Consider the following 16,844-nt stretch of genomic DNA (forward strand, 5'->3'; position numbering starts at 1 on the left):
TTACTAATGCTGTAATAATTCGATAGAAAAGGTTTTAAAAAGGTTGTCTGGAAAGATAATGTGATGATTAATTGTGAAAAAGGCTTTTTTTTTCAATGAAGATAATAACCTGGACATAAACTTCTCATTATTCCTTGACTGAAACAGTAGGAAGATTCTAGATTCAAGAACCTTTTTTTACTATATGGGCCTCCAAATTCTAAGAATATAGAATTTATACGTCATGGTCTTGGCATTTATGGCTCATTTTGGCTCCTTTCTCTTATTTGCTTTGCTCCGCCCCGCACTCATTGTCTCTAAACAGATCCACCTGTTCTGCTTCTATTTAAGCCGCCTGTTCCACGTCATTGGTGTCAGATAGTTAGAGCTGGTTGTGAGAGTAAGAAAATAAAAATAAAAAAGCTGTTTATCGGTTTATCCGTGTTTCAGTGTGTTTTTGACTTCCTGATCCTGACAATTTTCTGCCATTGGATTTCGGAGTTTTGCTTTTCCCCTGTTTCTACTTTGTTTTCCTGATCTGTTTTTGGACTGATTCTTGGATTCTGACTGCTAAATGACATTGGTCCAGTCTCCTGACCTCGGCATGGATTCTCCTTTTGTACCCCTGTCTGCTTGAATGCTGGGTCTTATGTTCTGAGCTTTTAAAATGATTTTTTCATTCACATAAACTGAGAAAGTCCCTTCTTTTTCTTCTTCCGATACCTTTTGCAAATATTGGTCATACATACCGACCTGCGTAAGGTGCTGTGGCTAACTGCGCCTACCTTTAGGACAAGCAAAATAAATCAAATCCAAAGTCCTAAAATGTTCTAAATCTGAAAACAAGATGTATTTCAAACAAAGTTAAAAAACAATCCAATGGACATTCTTTCCAAGTTTGAAGACATCTCGCTTTGCATCCAGGAAGCTTTCTCAATTCAAAATGTCTGGATTAGCATGAAGTTCTAAGCCTGAGTTCTTAAACCAGGTCAGTGACTCATGCATATATATCATCCTTCTTTAGATTATCACGATCACTAACCTGTGTTTCTCTCCTGCAAAGGTTCCAGTGTAAGATGCCCTTGCCGCTGATACTGCAGATCTGCAGCCCGCTTGGTTAAATAAACATTTTGAGTTATTCTACTGTCTGTATTACAGCTTGCAAACACTTGGTTTTGTAAATCCCCGTGAAGATCTCTGCCATCCAGTTCAATAAAATCATCTTATATACACACTACTGTTCAAAAGTTTGGGGTAACATTGAAATGTCCCTGTTTTTTAAGGAAAAGCAATGTACTTTTCAATGAAGATAACTTTAAACTAGTCTTAACTTTAAAGAAATACACCCTATACATTGCTAATGTGGTAAATGACTATTCTAGCTGCAAACGTACAGATTTTGGTGCGATATCTACATAGGTGTATAGAGGCCCATTTTCAGCAACTATCACTCCAGTGTTCTAATGGTACAATGTGTTTGCTCATTGGCTCAGAAGGCTAATTGATGATTAGAAAACCCTTGTGCAATCATGTTCACACATCTGAAAACAGTTTAGCTAGTTACAGAAGCTAAGAAACTGACCTTCCTTTGAGCAGATTGAGTTTCTGGAGCATCACATTTGTGGGGTCAATTAAACGCTCAAAATGGCCAGAAAAATAGAACTTTCATCTGAAACTCGACAGTCTATTCTTGTTCTTAGAAATGAAGGCTATTCCATGCGAGAAATTGCTAAGAAATTGAAGATTTCCTCCAACGGTGTGTACTACTCCCTTCAGAGGACAGCACAAACAGGCTCTAACCAGAGTAGAAAAAGAAGTGGGAGGCCGCGTTGCACAACTGAGCAAGAAGATAAGTACATTTGGGTGGATGTGCTCTCTTCATCCTCTGGCATGGGAGCTGGCTCGGAGCTCGTCTGCCTGGCTGTGTGTTTCCTGGACGGGGCCGCCTTTTACAGCTGCTTTTTGTGTCTCTGCTTCTGTTTCCTTGAACCCCAGTGGGCCTCAGCAGATGGCCGCTCACACTGAGCCTGGTTCTGCTGGAGGTTTCTTCCTGTTAAAAGGGAGTTTTTCCTCTCCACTGTCGCTACAAGCATGCTTAGTGTGAGGGATTGCTGAAGAGTCAATGAGTCGATGCAATCAACTGGTTTTCCTTAGATAGAAAACTTTGTATCAATTTGACTGTATGGTTGAACTGTAAAGTGCCTTGAGATGACATGTGTTGTGAATTTGGCGCTATATAAATAAACTGAATTGAATTGAATTAGAGTCTCTAGTTTGAGAAACAGGCGCCTCACAGGTCCCCAACTGGCATCTTCATTAAATAGTACCCGCAAAACAGCAGTGTCAACATCTACAGTGAAGAGGCGGCTGCAGGATTCTGGGCTTCAGGGCAGAGTGGCAAAGAAAAAAGCCATATCTGAGACTGGCCAATAAAAGACAAAGATTAAGATGGGCAAAAGAACACAGACATTGGACAGAGGAAGACTGGAAAAAAGTGTTGTGGACGGATGAATCCAAGTTTGAGGTGTTTGGATCATAAAGAAGAACGTTTGTGAGACGCAGAATAAATGAAAAGATGCTGGAAGAATGCCTCACGCCATCTGTTAAGCACGGTGGAGGTAATGTGATGGTCTGGGGTTGCTTTGGTGCTGGTAAGGTGGGGGATTTGTACAGGGTAAAAGGGATTCTGAATAAGGAAGGCTATCACTCCATTTGCAACGCCATGCCATACCCAGTGGACAGCGCTTGATTGGAGCCAATTTCATCCTACAACAGGACAATGACCCTAAACACACCTTCAAATTGTGCAAGAACTATTTAGAGCAGAAGCAGGCAGCTGGTATTCTATGGGTAATGGAGTGGCCAGCGCATTCACCAGATCTGAACCCCATTGAGCTGTTGTGGGAGCAGCTAGAATGCCAAAGGTCTGCAATGCTGGAATTGCTGCAAATGGAGGATTCTTTGACGAAAGTTTGACGTAAAAAAAAATCTTTTTTAAAATACAAATAACCGTGTCAATGTCTTGACTCTATTTTCTATTCATTTCACAACGTATGGTGGTGAATAAGTGTGACTTTTCAGGAAAAAAACAAAATTGTTTGGGTGACCCCAAACTTTTGAACGGTAGTGTATATGTGTGGCCACAAATTTCCATAAGTTGAACCAACAGATTATACAAACGATAAATATAGTCAAAATAGACATTTTTTTAATACTATTTAATAGTATTTATTATTGTTTGGTGGTAGAGGATAAAAACAGCCCAAACAGGGGCTTGGCGTATAATTGTGGAAAGGACATATAAGGGATAAACTTCCTAAAACTGCTGGGAACCTGGTTAACAGCATGAATAACATGGTAAATTATTGCTTGGTCCTCCTCCTTTTAGGGTCAGAGCTAAATGTTGGTATTGCTGGTCCTGGTTTGTCCCATTTCATGTGACCAGTCGGAGAAGGAAGCTTAAGTAGATTTCCTCTAATGAGAGAAAGACCTTGTGACAGCCGTGTTAAATTCACCTGCTTTTCCAGTCTGGATCTCGATGTTCTGGCTGAACCGTCCACAGCCGGCTGAGGTTCTGGCACGAACCTGGAAGATGTACTTTGTGCCGGGCTTCAGTCCTGACACAAGAGCGCTGGTGTTTTTAGACTTCAGAGAACTGTAACTGTGTTCTTCGTGATCCTGTTTGACAAAAAACAGGGATTCAGTTAGCTTTGGATATGTTTGATTATAATACCAACGGTAATAATTATTATTATTATCATTATCCCTTCACCTTTAGTGGGGTCAGCAGTTAGAAAAGTATCTAGGGAAAGAAAGAGCTGTCACCCTGACAAATGCTTTAAATTGCTTTTTGTTACACAATGGACACGGTGGAATTATGGTATAGTCCTCATTTTTGTTGTTCATATCCGGACTACAGCCTTCCAAAGATGGTGGTGGGGTGGGTGGGGGGCCGGAGGTGGTGGTGGTGGTGTTCACAGGGCAAATGTAAAAGTTCTTTCAGGGACCTTCTGTTTTTCCTGTTCTCTTTTTCATCTAACTGCTGAGATCTTATTGAATGCTTCGGTTAAGTTCTGCTGCTCAGGAAGGGAATTATTTTTATTATTAGCTTCATTAGCTGTATAAATTAACAAGTGATCCAGGGATTCCCCATACCATGTGGCTTTGTTGCAGAAGGCCATTGAACAAGTTGTGTTTATAAGAGCATGCTGTGCGGCAAGAACACTTCTAACTCTCAGGCTCTTTTATTTGTTTGCTCTTAGAAGCAAATAAAAGCAAGTATCTTTTATGTTATATTTAACAAATGGTGGTCTTGTCCCTTTATCTAACAGCTACAGTATGCTGGTGAAAATTCTCAGTCATCCAGGTCATGTTGGTGTAAATAGCTTTAAAAAGTTATTTAACTTTTTTGGAATGACTATGACCAACCTGGATGACCGAGAATCTTCACCAGCATATTCCACTCCATTTTTGGAAAAAACCTCAGAATAATGCTTAATTTAAGGTGTAGACTGCAAAGACTCGTTCCCAATAGCTTAAAACTGAAGTCTACTATCAAAGGACACAGGGAAGAAGAGATCCTTAGGAATGTGCACAGCAATCTGCTTAGTATAAGGTTAAGACAGACTCACTTCATAACTGAAGATCTCATAAAATAGATCAGACAAGGCAGAAGCTGTCCAACCTTTTCCCTGAAACTTTGATTAAGAAGCTGCCTGAACTGACGAACGGCCTGAACTGACGAACGGCCTGAACTGACGAGCGGTCTCGGCTGACGAACGGCCTAAACTGACGAACGACCTAAACTGACGAACGGCCTGAACTGATTAACGGCCTAAACTGACGAAAGGTCTCAGCTGACGAGTGGCCTAACCTGTCGCGCGGCCTAAACTGATGAATGGCCTGAACTGACGAACGGCCTGAACTGACGAACGGCCTAAACTGACGAACGGCCTAAACTGACTTGCGGCCTCAGCTGTCTAGCGGCCTAAACTAACGAACGGCCTAAACTGACGAACGGCCTAAACTGACAAACAGCCTGAACTGACGAACGGCCTAAACTGACGAGAGGTCTCAGCTGACGAGTGGCCTAACCTGTCGCGCGGCCTAAACTGATGAATGGCCTGAACTGACGAACGGCCTGAACTGACGAACAGCCTAAACTGACGAACAGCCTCAACTGACTTGCGGCCTCAGCTGTCTAGCGGCCTAAACTAACGAACGGCCTAAACTGACGAACGGCCTGAACTGACGAACAGCCTAAACTGACGAACGGGCTAAACTGATGAATGGCCTGAACTGACGAACAGCCTAAACTGACGAACGGCCTGAACTGACGAACGGCCTGAACTGACGAACGGCCTAAACTGACGAACGGCCTGAACTGACGAACGGGCTAAACTGACGAACGGGCTAAACTGACGAACGGCCTGAACTGACAAACGGCCTAAACTGACGAACGGCCTGAACTGACGAACGGCCTGAACTGACGAACGGCCTGAACTGACGAACAGGCTAAACTGACGAACGGCCTGAACTGACGAACGGCCTGAACTGACGAACGGCCTAAACTGACGAGCGGCCTGAACTGACAAACGGCCTAAACTGACGAACGGCCTAAACTGACGAACGGCCTAAACTGACGTACGGCCTCAACTGACTTGCGGCCTAAACTGACGAACGGCCTGAACTGACAAACGGCCTAAACTGACTTGCGGCCTAAACTGACGAACGGCCTAAACTGACGAGCGGCCTAAACTGACGAACGGCCTGAACTGACAAACGGCCTAAACTGACGAACGGGCTAAACTGACGAACAGCCTGAACTGACAAACGGCCTAAACTGACGAACGGCCTGAACTGACGAACGGCCTGAACTGACGAACGGCCTGAACTGACGAACGGCCTGAACTGACGAACGGGCTAAACTGACGAACGGCCTGAACTGACGAATGGCCTGAACTGACGAACGGCCTAAACTGACGAGCGGCCTGAACTGACGAACGGCCTAAACTGACGAACGGCCTAAACTGACGTACGGCCTCAACTGACGAACGGCCTAAACTGACGAGCGGCCTAAACTGACGAGCGGCCTAAACTGACGAACGGCCTAAACTGACGAACGGCCTGAACTGACTTGCGGCCTAAACTGACGAACGGCCTAAACTGACGAGCGGCCTAAACTGACGAGCGGCCTAAACTGACGAGCGGCCTAAACTGACGAACGGCCTAAACTGACGATCGGCCTGAACTGACTTGCGGCCTAAACTGACGAACGGCCTGAACTAACTTGTGGCCTAAACTGACGAACGGCCTGAACTGACTTGCGGCCTAAACTGACGAACGGCCTGAACTGACATGCGGCCTAAAATGACGAACAGCCTAAACTGACGAACGGCCTAAACTGACGAGCGGCCTAAACTGACGAACGGCGTAAACTGACGAACGGCCTGAACTGACTTGCGGCCTGAACTGACTTGCGGCCTGAACTGACGAACGGCCTAAACTGACGAACGGCCTAAACTGACGTACGGCCTCAACTGACTTGCGGCCTAAACTGACGAACGGCCTGAACTGACATGCGGCCTAAAATGACGAACAGCCTAAACTGACGAGCGGCCTAAAATGACGAGCGGCCTAAACTGACGAACGGCCTGAACTGACTTGCGGCCTAAACTGACGAACGGCCTGAACTGACGAACGGGCTAAACTGATGAATGGCCTGAACTGACGAACAGCCTAAACTGACGAACGGCCTGAACTGACGAACGGCCTGAACTGACGAACGGCCTAAACTGACGAACGGCCTGAACTGACGAACGGGCTAAACTGACGAACGGCCTGAACTGACGAACGGCCTGAACTGACGAACGGGCTAAACTGACGAACGGCCTGAACTGACGAATGGCCTGAACTGACGAACGGCCTAAACTGACGAACGGCCTAAACTGACGAACGGCCTGAACTGACGAACGGGCTAAACTGACGAACGGGCTAAACTGACGAACGGCCTGAACTGACAAACGGCCTAAACTGACGAACGGCCTGAACTGACGAACGGCCTGAACTGACGAACGGGCTGAACTGACGAACGGCCTGAACTGACGAATGGCCTGAACTGACGAACGGCCTAAACTGACGAGCGGCCTGAACTGACGAACGGCCTAAACTGACGAACGGCCTAAACTGACGAACGGGCTAAACTGACGAACGGCCTGAACTGACGAATGGCCTGAACTGACGAATGGCCTGAACTGACGAACGGCCTAAACTGACGAGCGGCCTGAACTGACGAACGGCCTAAACTGACGAAAGGCCTAAACTGACGAACGGCCTAAACTGACGTACGGCCTCAACTGACTTGCGGCCTAAACTGACGAACGGCCTGAACTGACATGCGGCCTAAACTGACGAACGGCCTAAACTGACGAGCGGCCTAAACTGACGAGCGGCCTAAACTGACGAGCGGCCTGAACTGACTTGCGGCCTAAACTGACGAACGGCCTAAACTGACGAGCGGCCTAAACTGACGAGCGGCCTAAACTGACGAACGGCCTAAACTGACGAACGGCCTGAACTGACTTGCGGCCTAAACTGACGAACGGCCTGAACTAACTTGCGGCCTAAACTGACGAACGGCCTGAACTGACTTGCGGCCTAAACTGACGAACGGCCTGAACTGACATGCGGCCTAAAATGACGAACAGCCTAAACTGACAAACGGCCTAAACTGACGAGCGGCCTAAACTGACGAACGGCCTAAACTGACGAACGGCCTGAACTGACTTGCGGCCTGAACTGACGAATGGCCTAAACTGACAAACGGCCTAAACTGACGTACGGCCTCAACTGACTTGCGGCCTAAACTGACAAACGGCCTAAAATGACGAACAGCCTAAACTGACGAGCGGCCTAAAATGACGAGCGGCCTAAACTGACGAACGGCCTGAACTGACTTGCGGCCTCAGCTGACGAGCGGCAGCACGCTGTTTTCTATAAATGCCTTTGAAGTTATTACTGTCTGTCTCATCTGAATTCTGGGTCCTGCGTTCTAAGCCTTCTGACAGATTATTGTGGCCAAACATGGATTCATCCGAAGGTTCTTGGCATGAGGAGCCATCATCGATGTGTTCATCACTGGCCTCAGTGAGAGGATCAAGGACGAGCTCTCCACCTCGGATTATCCTCGTTCCCTGAAGCAGCTGGAGGAGTTGGCGACCCGGATTGACCTTTGCCTTCAGGAGTGATGCAGAGAGCGGCGACCTGTTGATCATCGCTTCACCTCCTTCACTCCTGCTTCCTGTGACTGTTTCTATCGATGCTTTCAGGCCTAGTCTTTCAGTTTTTGTGGACTCTGGAGCTGACATCGAGTTCATGGACGGGGATCTGGCCAGACGACTCGGCATTAAGCTCTTAAGTACTTCAATTAATGATTACTTGAATCTGACCATGAAAAAAATAGATGGATGAAACCTGTTTACAGTCTAGGGTTTTCATAGCCTGACGTAGTCCTACTCAATTCTAGTCGGAATATGAGTCTGATGCTGCTCTATAGAGCTGTGATTATGGGGCGTGTTTCGAACGGACCAGGAAAAAAAATGCCTCTGCACTCAATTGGATAGACCTACAACCAATAAGAGCAACGGAGTGCGTGACGTATGTTAAGCGACGCATAGTTGTTGGCAACAAAAATCAAAGCGTGCAGTTGCACGCCTAGAATAAGAAGATGAGCTTTTGCTGTCGATATCTTCTAGCACAGACATAATAGCAGAATCTACACACCTCAACTCTCCAGCGGCAGCCATTGTTGTTATCACCCAAGCACGCTTTGGTGACGTGGTTGATTACGTTACTGTTGATCATCTGTCCATCATCGTATAAAGCCCGCCCTGACAATTTGATTGGCCCGCCAGATATTGTGCTAGCATACTCGCGCTACTATTGAGCAATGCCAGACCGAACTTCCCGACCTCAAACGTTGTGGGCGGGACTAAGTTCGGAATGGCACCCAGGCTAGGGTTTTCAGCCATCCCTAAAGAAATCTATTGAATTGAAATGTAATGAATCTGTATTTGGAAGAAAGAGTCTGTGATCTAACTTGAGGTGGTCAGACCAGGGAGGCCAGGGGTGGGAAAAGTAGAAAAGGGCTGAGTGTAAATCGTTTTATTGTCTCACAATGTGGAAATTCCCTCTCTGTATTTAACCCCTCCCCTTGGGGAGCAGTGGGCTGCCATTGTGTGGAGCCTGGGGAGCAGTGTGAGGTTAAGGGTCTTGCTCAGGGAGCCAGATTAGCAGACTGTGGGAGTGGGGCTCTAACCACGGGGCCGCCACCCACCCTAGAACAGAAGATACTCCACTTGAGGCAGAAACTTTGTTCCAATCTGTTTGTTGAATAATCTTATCTAATCAATCTGTGAAGTTTTAACACAATAGTTAAATTATACCCAGTTGGACAATTTCTTAGTTCTGTAATTAATTCTGGAGAGTCAGAGGAAAGGATGGAGAATCCATACAAGTTATTTAAAACCAAAAATCTTTTTTCCCAAATTAATATTTATTACATTGAGCTGATCTTTTAATCTTGAATCAACTTCCTGATAAGTCATCTAAATGGTTTTGCAGGTCGGTGAGTTTGAACTATTTCCTGGCTTATTTCAGGGCTAAATAACCTTTTCGTAGTATTTGATGTCGTACTCCAGGATGACCCCATTGGGCTGGTCGGGTTCCTGCCACATCAGAGTCACGCTGCTCTGGCTTGTGTTTTCCTGACGGATCGATAACACTTCAGACGGGGCTGTCAAACAAGCAACAGAAATATCCTCAGTCATTCGAAAAGTCTGAAGAATCTGAATAGATTCATTTTCACAAAGCAAAGCAAATCTCTTTTTCCTTTTGTTAATACTGAATCTTAATCTGTTTAATACCTTCTCTACTTTGAAAACCTTTTCATTAAAAGCACATCGTTTAACTTTCAAAAGAACTACAAATCACTATTCATAATTTGTTTTAGGAACTTTAAGTTAAATACTTGGATATAGGTTATTTTCAACTAATTTAATTAAGCAAACAGCTTATAAAAGACTGTAGGGTTAATTATTTTAACTATCTTTCAGTCCTAATTCTGAAAGTTAGGATGTTTTTTTATTGGTTTGATCATCCTTGATTTAAATCCATCAAAGCAGGTTTTATGTTTTATTCATTTTTAAACATAATTGTTTTAAATATGCCAAAAATTGTTATTAATATTATTTGATTCAAATCCTTCAGCAATTAATTATTTATTTTTGCAAATCTATAATTTTAGTTAATAAACTCATAGCTTTTATATATTTTAGTTGCATTTCCTCAAACTACATCCCATATATTTGGTTAACTGTAAGGTTTATTTATTTTAAACACTTAAGGTTTGAAAATTGCTGATTTCATTGTTTATATGTTTTAAATGATATACATGTGTATTAATATTTTTGGAGGAAAGGAAAATCAATTTCTCTTAGTTTTTCATTTAGTTAAATTTAATTTCAGATTAAAATCACACATAACTTTAGATTTTATCCTATTGGATTAAATTATTCATTCTTTTTCCTCTATAAGTTGCTGTTTTGTTTACATTTTCATAAGTCAGAGCAACCATCACCTTTTCTCTGTCTTAGTCAGAACCTCAGAAATTCATGGCACAGGGACAAAGCAACATACCACAAAATCATGAAGAGATGAAGCTAATCTCCCCGAGTGGCTGCTGTGGAAATAGAGAATTTGGTTTGTGACTAAAACCTTTGCGCATTTTACTACTACTGTGTCCATGTACCATGTTTGGAACCTTTTCTCTCTCTGGATTTGTCTCAGTTTTCATCTCCAGGTCCGTCCATAACATTATGGAACATGGTGACAACAGGAAATGAACAAAACGAGACCCGTCCTGTTTTTAAACAACCACAGGCCTGATAATAAACGTTTAATAAACTTTAAATATTCATGCTAAATTAAAAAGAAAGTAGAACTGTGGTGGAGGATTATATATATTTATACAGTTTTGTTCTTATAAATACTTTTGTTCAATAAAAATAGGGAATAATAAAGTGTCAGGAAGTAATTTGGTAGCTGTAAAGTATTTGGAACAATTTAGATTAAACTGTCTTTAAAACTGAGAAACAAACGGTATAACCGAAGCTTAAAGTAATCCTCCTGCACGTGTAACATTTGATGTTTAAATCAGATAATGGCTGAATACCTGAATGTGATTACAAAGTGTGTCTGATTCCTATCAACTCGATGTTTGTGTTTCATGAACCATACCTGCCTGGTTTGTTGTGATGTTGACCGTAGCATAAGGCGGCACCTCATTGCTCAGGTGTGTCACGGCATTTGTGGCCACGATCCGGAAGGAGTAGTTGGTATGGGCCACCAGGTTGAGCACCGTCACTCGAGACTCCGTCAAACCGCTCTGACGAGGAATGAATCTAACGGCCGCACTGCCAGAGCGCTCCACAAGGCCTCCTCCGCCCAGGCCAATGCTGGCCCCCCCACCCACCTTCCCCCCGTTGCTGCCTCCAGGAGAAGCTGTGCAGTCTTCACAGGTTCCTTCCACTGAGCACTTCTGGCACAGTATGCTGTATTGCAGGTCACTGCGTCCCCCTGTATCCAGAGGACGGTCCCACTCTAAAATCACCGAGGTCCCGTTGACTGAAGAGATGATGTTTACTGGAGCAGATGGAGGGCCTGAGGAAGAACAAAGAGGTTTTAGTTTAATTAGAGATTTTGCCTTCTTGAACGTAGACACAGTGCTCCCTAAAGTTTTTACAGATTAAAATATTATAATTCAAACTAATTTTGCAATCTCACAGATGTGGTTTAAAAAGACAGAACAAAAGTTCAAAAATGCTGATTTCATTCATTTATAGAGCCATCCAAATCAACCTATATGATGCGTTGTTATCCTTGGTAGTGTCAGGAATCCAGTTTGTGTGGTCTGTTGTTGTGTTTCCTTTCCTCCTCCACCAGGTGGTGCCCCGCCCTCATTGGGTCTCCCTGCACACCTGCAGCTCATTGCCTCATTACCTGTTGAGTGTTCTTAAGCTGCTGACTGACACTACCTCGACGCCAGAGTGTTTGCCAAAACAGGGTACTCTAGCCATGCTTAGATTAGCAGAGTCTAACTTAAGTCTTTGTTTTGCCAAAACTGTAAGGATCTCAGAATGTAGGACCCAGAATTCGAGGCGAGACAGGCAGTGGGAAAGTTCAAAGCGTTTATTTAGCAAAAACAGGTGCGCGGGGCTGCTCGTCTGCTGCGGGGCGGCTCTCTGCAGAAATGGGAGAATACAGATCAGTGACTGGATATGGAGCTTAACACGATTTGGAGCAAAGTCACTGACCTGATTCAAAGTTCAGTCCGTTTGCTGAGGTTTGACCGCAGGTGCAGCGGGAGACGCCCCCAGAGTTCCTAGAGAGCGCGCAGCAGACGCCGAGCAGCAACAGAGTCCAGAGGGGAAATCCAAGGCCGAAGTCAGACGACAGTTCCAGGTTCAGAAGCCGGTAGAATCCAGGATCAGACAGGACAAACAGAGCAGACAGGGGCAAGGCAAAAAACTCGAAATCCTCAGGGCAGAAACTGGTCACTATCAGGGAAACAGGCAGACTACAGATTGCTGGGGAACGTATCTCAAAAACACAAGAATAACCCGGCGCTGATGGGAGGCAAACACACAACTTAAATAGTAGAGGAACCAGGTGGAAATGATCGGCAATAATCAGCCGCAGAACCAATTAGACAGGAAAGCAAGAAGCAAAGGAAAAAACCAAACCATCAGCGCCGAGATCATGACAGAACCCCCCCTTCAAGGGCGGATTCCAGACGCCCCAACAGGCTGATCAGGATGATCCCCGTAGTGGGGGTCCTGATCCCGGATCAACCGGGCCGGAATCCAGGACCTTTCCCTAGGTCCATAACCCTCCCAGTCAACCAAATACTGAAGCCCACTGCCTAGCCTCCTAGACCTGAGGAGGCGCCTGACAGTGAAGGCAGGGCCCCCCTCTCTGGATCTGGTGGGTGGAGATGAACGGAAAGGATAAAGATCTTCTCTATCCCCATAATAAAAATCCACCAAACCAGACTCAGAAGAAGGGGGAGAAAAATAATCCGGACCAGGCTCCGGGGGTGCCGGGGCCGAGGCTACTGGAGGGTCTGGGGTTCTGAAAGAAACCAAACGAGTCTTAGGTAGCAGGAGAGCTGGGGAGGCAGCGAGTCTGGTGCGTCCCAGCCTAGTTTTTCCCCTGGAAGGACAGGAACTGAGGAAGTGTCCATCACTGCCACAGTACAGACAGAGGTGGCAGCTGATTCGACGTGCCCTCTCCTCCTTGGAGAGGCATGTGCGTCCCAGCTGCATCGGTTCGGGCTCTGGCATCCGAGCCGGACCAGGGGCTGATGCAGGAGCATAGGGTGCGGAGTGAAGAACAGGTTGAGGGGAGGCCGTCGTCAGTGCTCTCCTCTCCCTGCGACGCTCAGTGAGGCGAAGGTCGATCCGGTTGGCAAGGTCCTCCAGCTGCTTCAGAGTCCGGGGGTAGTCGCGGGTCGAAAGCTCATCCTTGATGCTTTCCCGCAGGCCAAAAAAAAACACATCCATGAGGGCGTCCTCATTCCAGGAACAATCGGCAGACAGCAGATGGAAGTCAGTGATGTACTCCATCACAGACCGATCTCCCTGTCTGAGAGTCAATAGTCCCCGGGAGGCTTCCCTACTTGGAAGAACTGGACAAAAAACTCGGATTAGTTCCAAAGAAAAATCATCAAACGAGCTGCAGAGTTCAGGATCATTCAGCCACTCTGACGTTCCCCATAATTTGGCCTTTCCCGCTAAAAGAGATATTACATAGGCCACCTTGGCACGATCAGAAGGAAACGCAGAGGGCTGTAACTCAAAAAGAATCTCGCACTGAGTGAGGAAAGCTCTGCATTGGTCAGGATCTCCTTTAAACACTTCAGGAGGGGACAGACGCGGTTCAAGAGAAGGTGGACTATCAGTAGAAGACGAGCGCGCGGCAGCTGTCAGGGGCGGAGCAGCTGGAGCCGCCGGGTTACGCAGGTAATTGAGGATCTCCTGCATGCCAGATTCTAGACGGGAAATGCTCTGATCCACGTCATTTCGCCACTGCCCGTCTGCCGATGGGTCCATGTTTATGGCCGGGTTATTCTGTAAGGATCTCAGAATGTAGGACCCAGAATTCGAGGCGAGACAGGCAGTGGGAAAGTTCAAAGCGTTTATTTAGCAAAAACAGGTGCGCGGGGCTGCTCGTCTGCTGCGGGGCGGCTCTCTGCAGAAATGGGAGAATACAGATCAGTGACTGGATATGGAGCTTAACACGATTTGGAGCAAAGTCACTGACCTGATTCAAAGTTCAGTCCGTTTGCTGAGGTTTGACCGCAGGTGCGGCGGGAGACGCCCCCAGAGTTCCTAGAGAGCGCGCAGCAGACGCCGAGCAGCAACAGAGTCCAGAGGGGAAATCCAAGGCCGAAGTCAGACGACAGTTCCAGGTTCAGAAGCCGGTAGAATCCAGGATCAGACAGGACAAACAGAGCAGACAGGGGCAAGGCAAAAAACTCGAAATCCTCAGGGCAGAAACTGGTCACTATCAGGGAAACAGGCAGACTACAGATTGCTGGGGAACGTATCTCAAAAACACGAGAATAACCCGGCGCTGATGGGAGGCAAACACACAACTTAAATAGTAGAGTAACCAGGTGGAAATGATCGGCAATAATCTGCCGCAGAACCAATTAGACAGGAAAGCAAGGAGCAAAGGAAAAAACCAAACCATCAGCGCCGAGATCATGACAAAAACAGGGTACTCTAGCCATGCTTAGTTTAGCAGAGTCTAACTTAAGTCTTTGTTTTGCCAAAACAGGGTACTCTAGCCATGCTCAGATTAGCAGAGTCTAACTTAAGTCTTTGTTTTGCCAAAACAGGATACTCTAGCCATGCTTAGATTAGCAGAGTCTAACTTAAGTCTTTGTTTTGCCAAAACAGGGTACTCTAGCCATGCTTAGTTTAGCAGAGTCTAACTTAAGCCTTTGTTTTGCCAAAACAGGGTACTCTAGCCATGTTCAGATTAGCAGAGTCTAACTTAAGTCTTTGTTTTGCCAAAGCAGGGTACTCTAGCCATGCTTAGATTAGCAGAGTCTAACTTAAGTCTTTGTTTTGCCAAAACAGGGTACTCTAGCCATGCTTAGATTAGCAGAGTCTAACTTAAGTCTTTGTTTTGCCAAAACAGGGTACTCTAGCCATGCTTAGTTTAGCAGAGTCTAACTTAAGTCTTTGTTTTGCCAAAACAGGGTACTCTAGCCATGCTTAGTTTAGCAGAGTCTAACTTAAGTCTTTGTTTTGCCAAAACAGGGTACTCTAGCCATGCTCAGATTAGCAGAGTCTAACTTAAGTCTTTGTTTTGCCAAAACAGGGTACTCTAGCCATGCTTAGATTAGCAGAGTCTAACTTAAGTCTTTGTTTTGCCAAAACAGGGTACTCTAGCCATGCTTAGTTTAGCAGAGTCTAACTTAAGCCTTTGTTTTGCCAAAACAGGGTACTCTAGCCATGTTCAGATTAGCAGAGTCTAACTTAAGTCTTTGTTTTGCCAAAACAGGGTACTCTAGCCATGCTTAGATTAGCAGAGTCTAACTTAAGTCTTTGTTTTGCCAAAACAGGGTACTCTAGCCATGCTCAGATTAGCAGAGTCTAACCTAAGTCTTTGTTTTGCCAAAACAGGGTACTCTAGCCATGCTTAGTTTAGCAGAGTCTAACCTGAGTTTTTGTTTTGCCAAAACAGGGTACTCTAGCCATGCTTAGTTTAGCAGAGTCTAACCTAAGTCTTTGTTTTGCCAAAACAGGGTACTCTAGCCATGCTTAGATTAGCAGAGTCTAACTTAAGTCTTTGTTTTGCCAAAACAGGGTACTCTAGCCATGCTTAGATTAGCAGAGTCTAACTTAAGTCTTTGTTTTGCCAAAACAGGGTACTCTAGCCATGCTCAGATTAGCAGAGTCTAACTTAAGTCTTTGTTTTGCCAAAACAGGGTACTCTAGCCATGCTTAGATTAGCAGAGTCTAACTTAAGTCTTTGTTTTGCCAAAACAGGGTACTCTAGCCATGCTTAGTTTAGCAGAGTCTAACTTAAGTCTTTGTTTTGCCAAAACAGGGTACTCTAGCCATGCTCAGATTAGCAGAGTGTAACTTAAGTCTTTGTTTTGCCAAAACAGGGTACTCTAGCCATGCTTAGATTAGCAGAGTCTAACTTAAGTCTTTGTTTTGCCAAAACAGGGTACTCTAGCCATGCTTAGTTTAGCAGAGTCTAACTTAAGCCTTTGTTTTGCCAAAACAGGGTACTCTAGCCATGTTCAGATTAGCAGAGTCTAACTTAAGTCTTTGTTTTGCCAAAACAGGGTACTCTAGCCATGCTTAGTTTAGCAGAGTCTAACCTAAGTCTTTGTTTTGCAAAAACAGGGTACTCTAGCCATGCTTAGATTAGCAGAGTCTAACTTAAGTCTTTGTTTTGCCAAAACAGGGTACTCTAGCCATGCTTAGATTAGCAGAGTCTAACTTAAGTCTTTGTTTTGCCAAAACAGGGTACTCTAGCCATGCTTAGTTTAGCAGAGTCTAACTTAAGTCTTTGTTTTGCCAAAACAGGGTACTCTAGCCATGCTCAGATTAGCAGAGTCTAACTTAAGTCTTTGTTTTGCCAAAACAGGGTACTCTAGCCATGCTTAGATTAGCAGAGTCTAACTTAAGTCTTTGTTTTGCCAAAACAGGGTACTCTAGCCATGCTCAGATTAGCAGAGTCTAACCTAAGTCTTTGTTTTGCCAAAACAGGGTACTCTAGCCATG

The 16,844-nt window shown here is 45.2% G+C and overlaps 1 protein-coding gene across 4 annotated transcripts in view; it reads right to left on the reverse strand.

Moving 5' to 3' along the window:
- Positions 1-16,844, reverse strand: part of epha8 (eph receptor A8) — a 74,948-nt gene that overhangs the window by 27,238 nt on the left and 30,866 nt on the right. For all 4 annotated transcript variants that reach the window (XM_038275985.1, XM_038275984.1, XM_038275983.1 and 1 more), the window contains exons 6-8: positions 11,275-11,697; positions 9,648-9,772; positions 3,495-3,657 (exon numbers count right to left, since the gene is read on the reverse strand). In XM_038275985.1, the coding sequence (XP_038131913.1) occupies positions 3,495-3,657; positions 9,648-9,772; positions 11,275-11,697 (711 nt within the window). The remainder of the gene's footprint in view (positions 1-3,494; positions 3,658-9,647; positions 9,773-11,274; positions 11,698-16,844) is intronic.

Source organism: Cyprinodon tularosa, unplaced genomic scaffold, assembly GCF_016077235.1.
Source record: "Cyprinodon tularosa strain WSP-4 unplaced genomic scaffold, ASM1607723v1 ctg987, whole genome shotgun sequence".
NCBI classification, from domain to species: domain Eukaryota; kingdom Metazoa; phylum Chordata; class Actinopteri; order Cyprinodontiformes; family Cyprinodontidae; genus Cyprinodon; species Cyprinodon tularosa.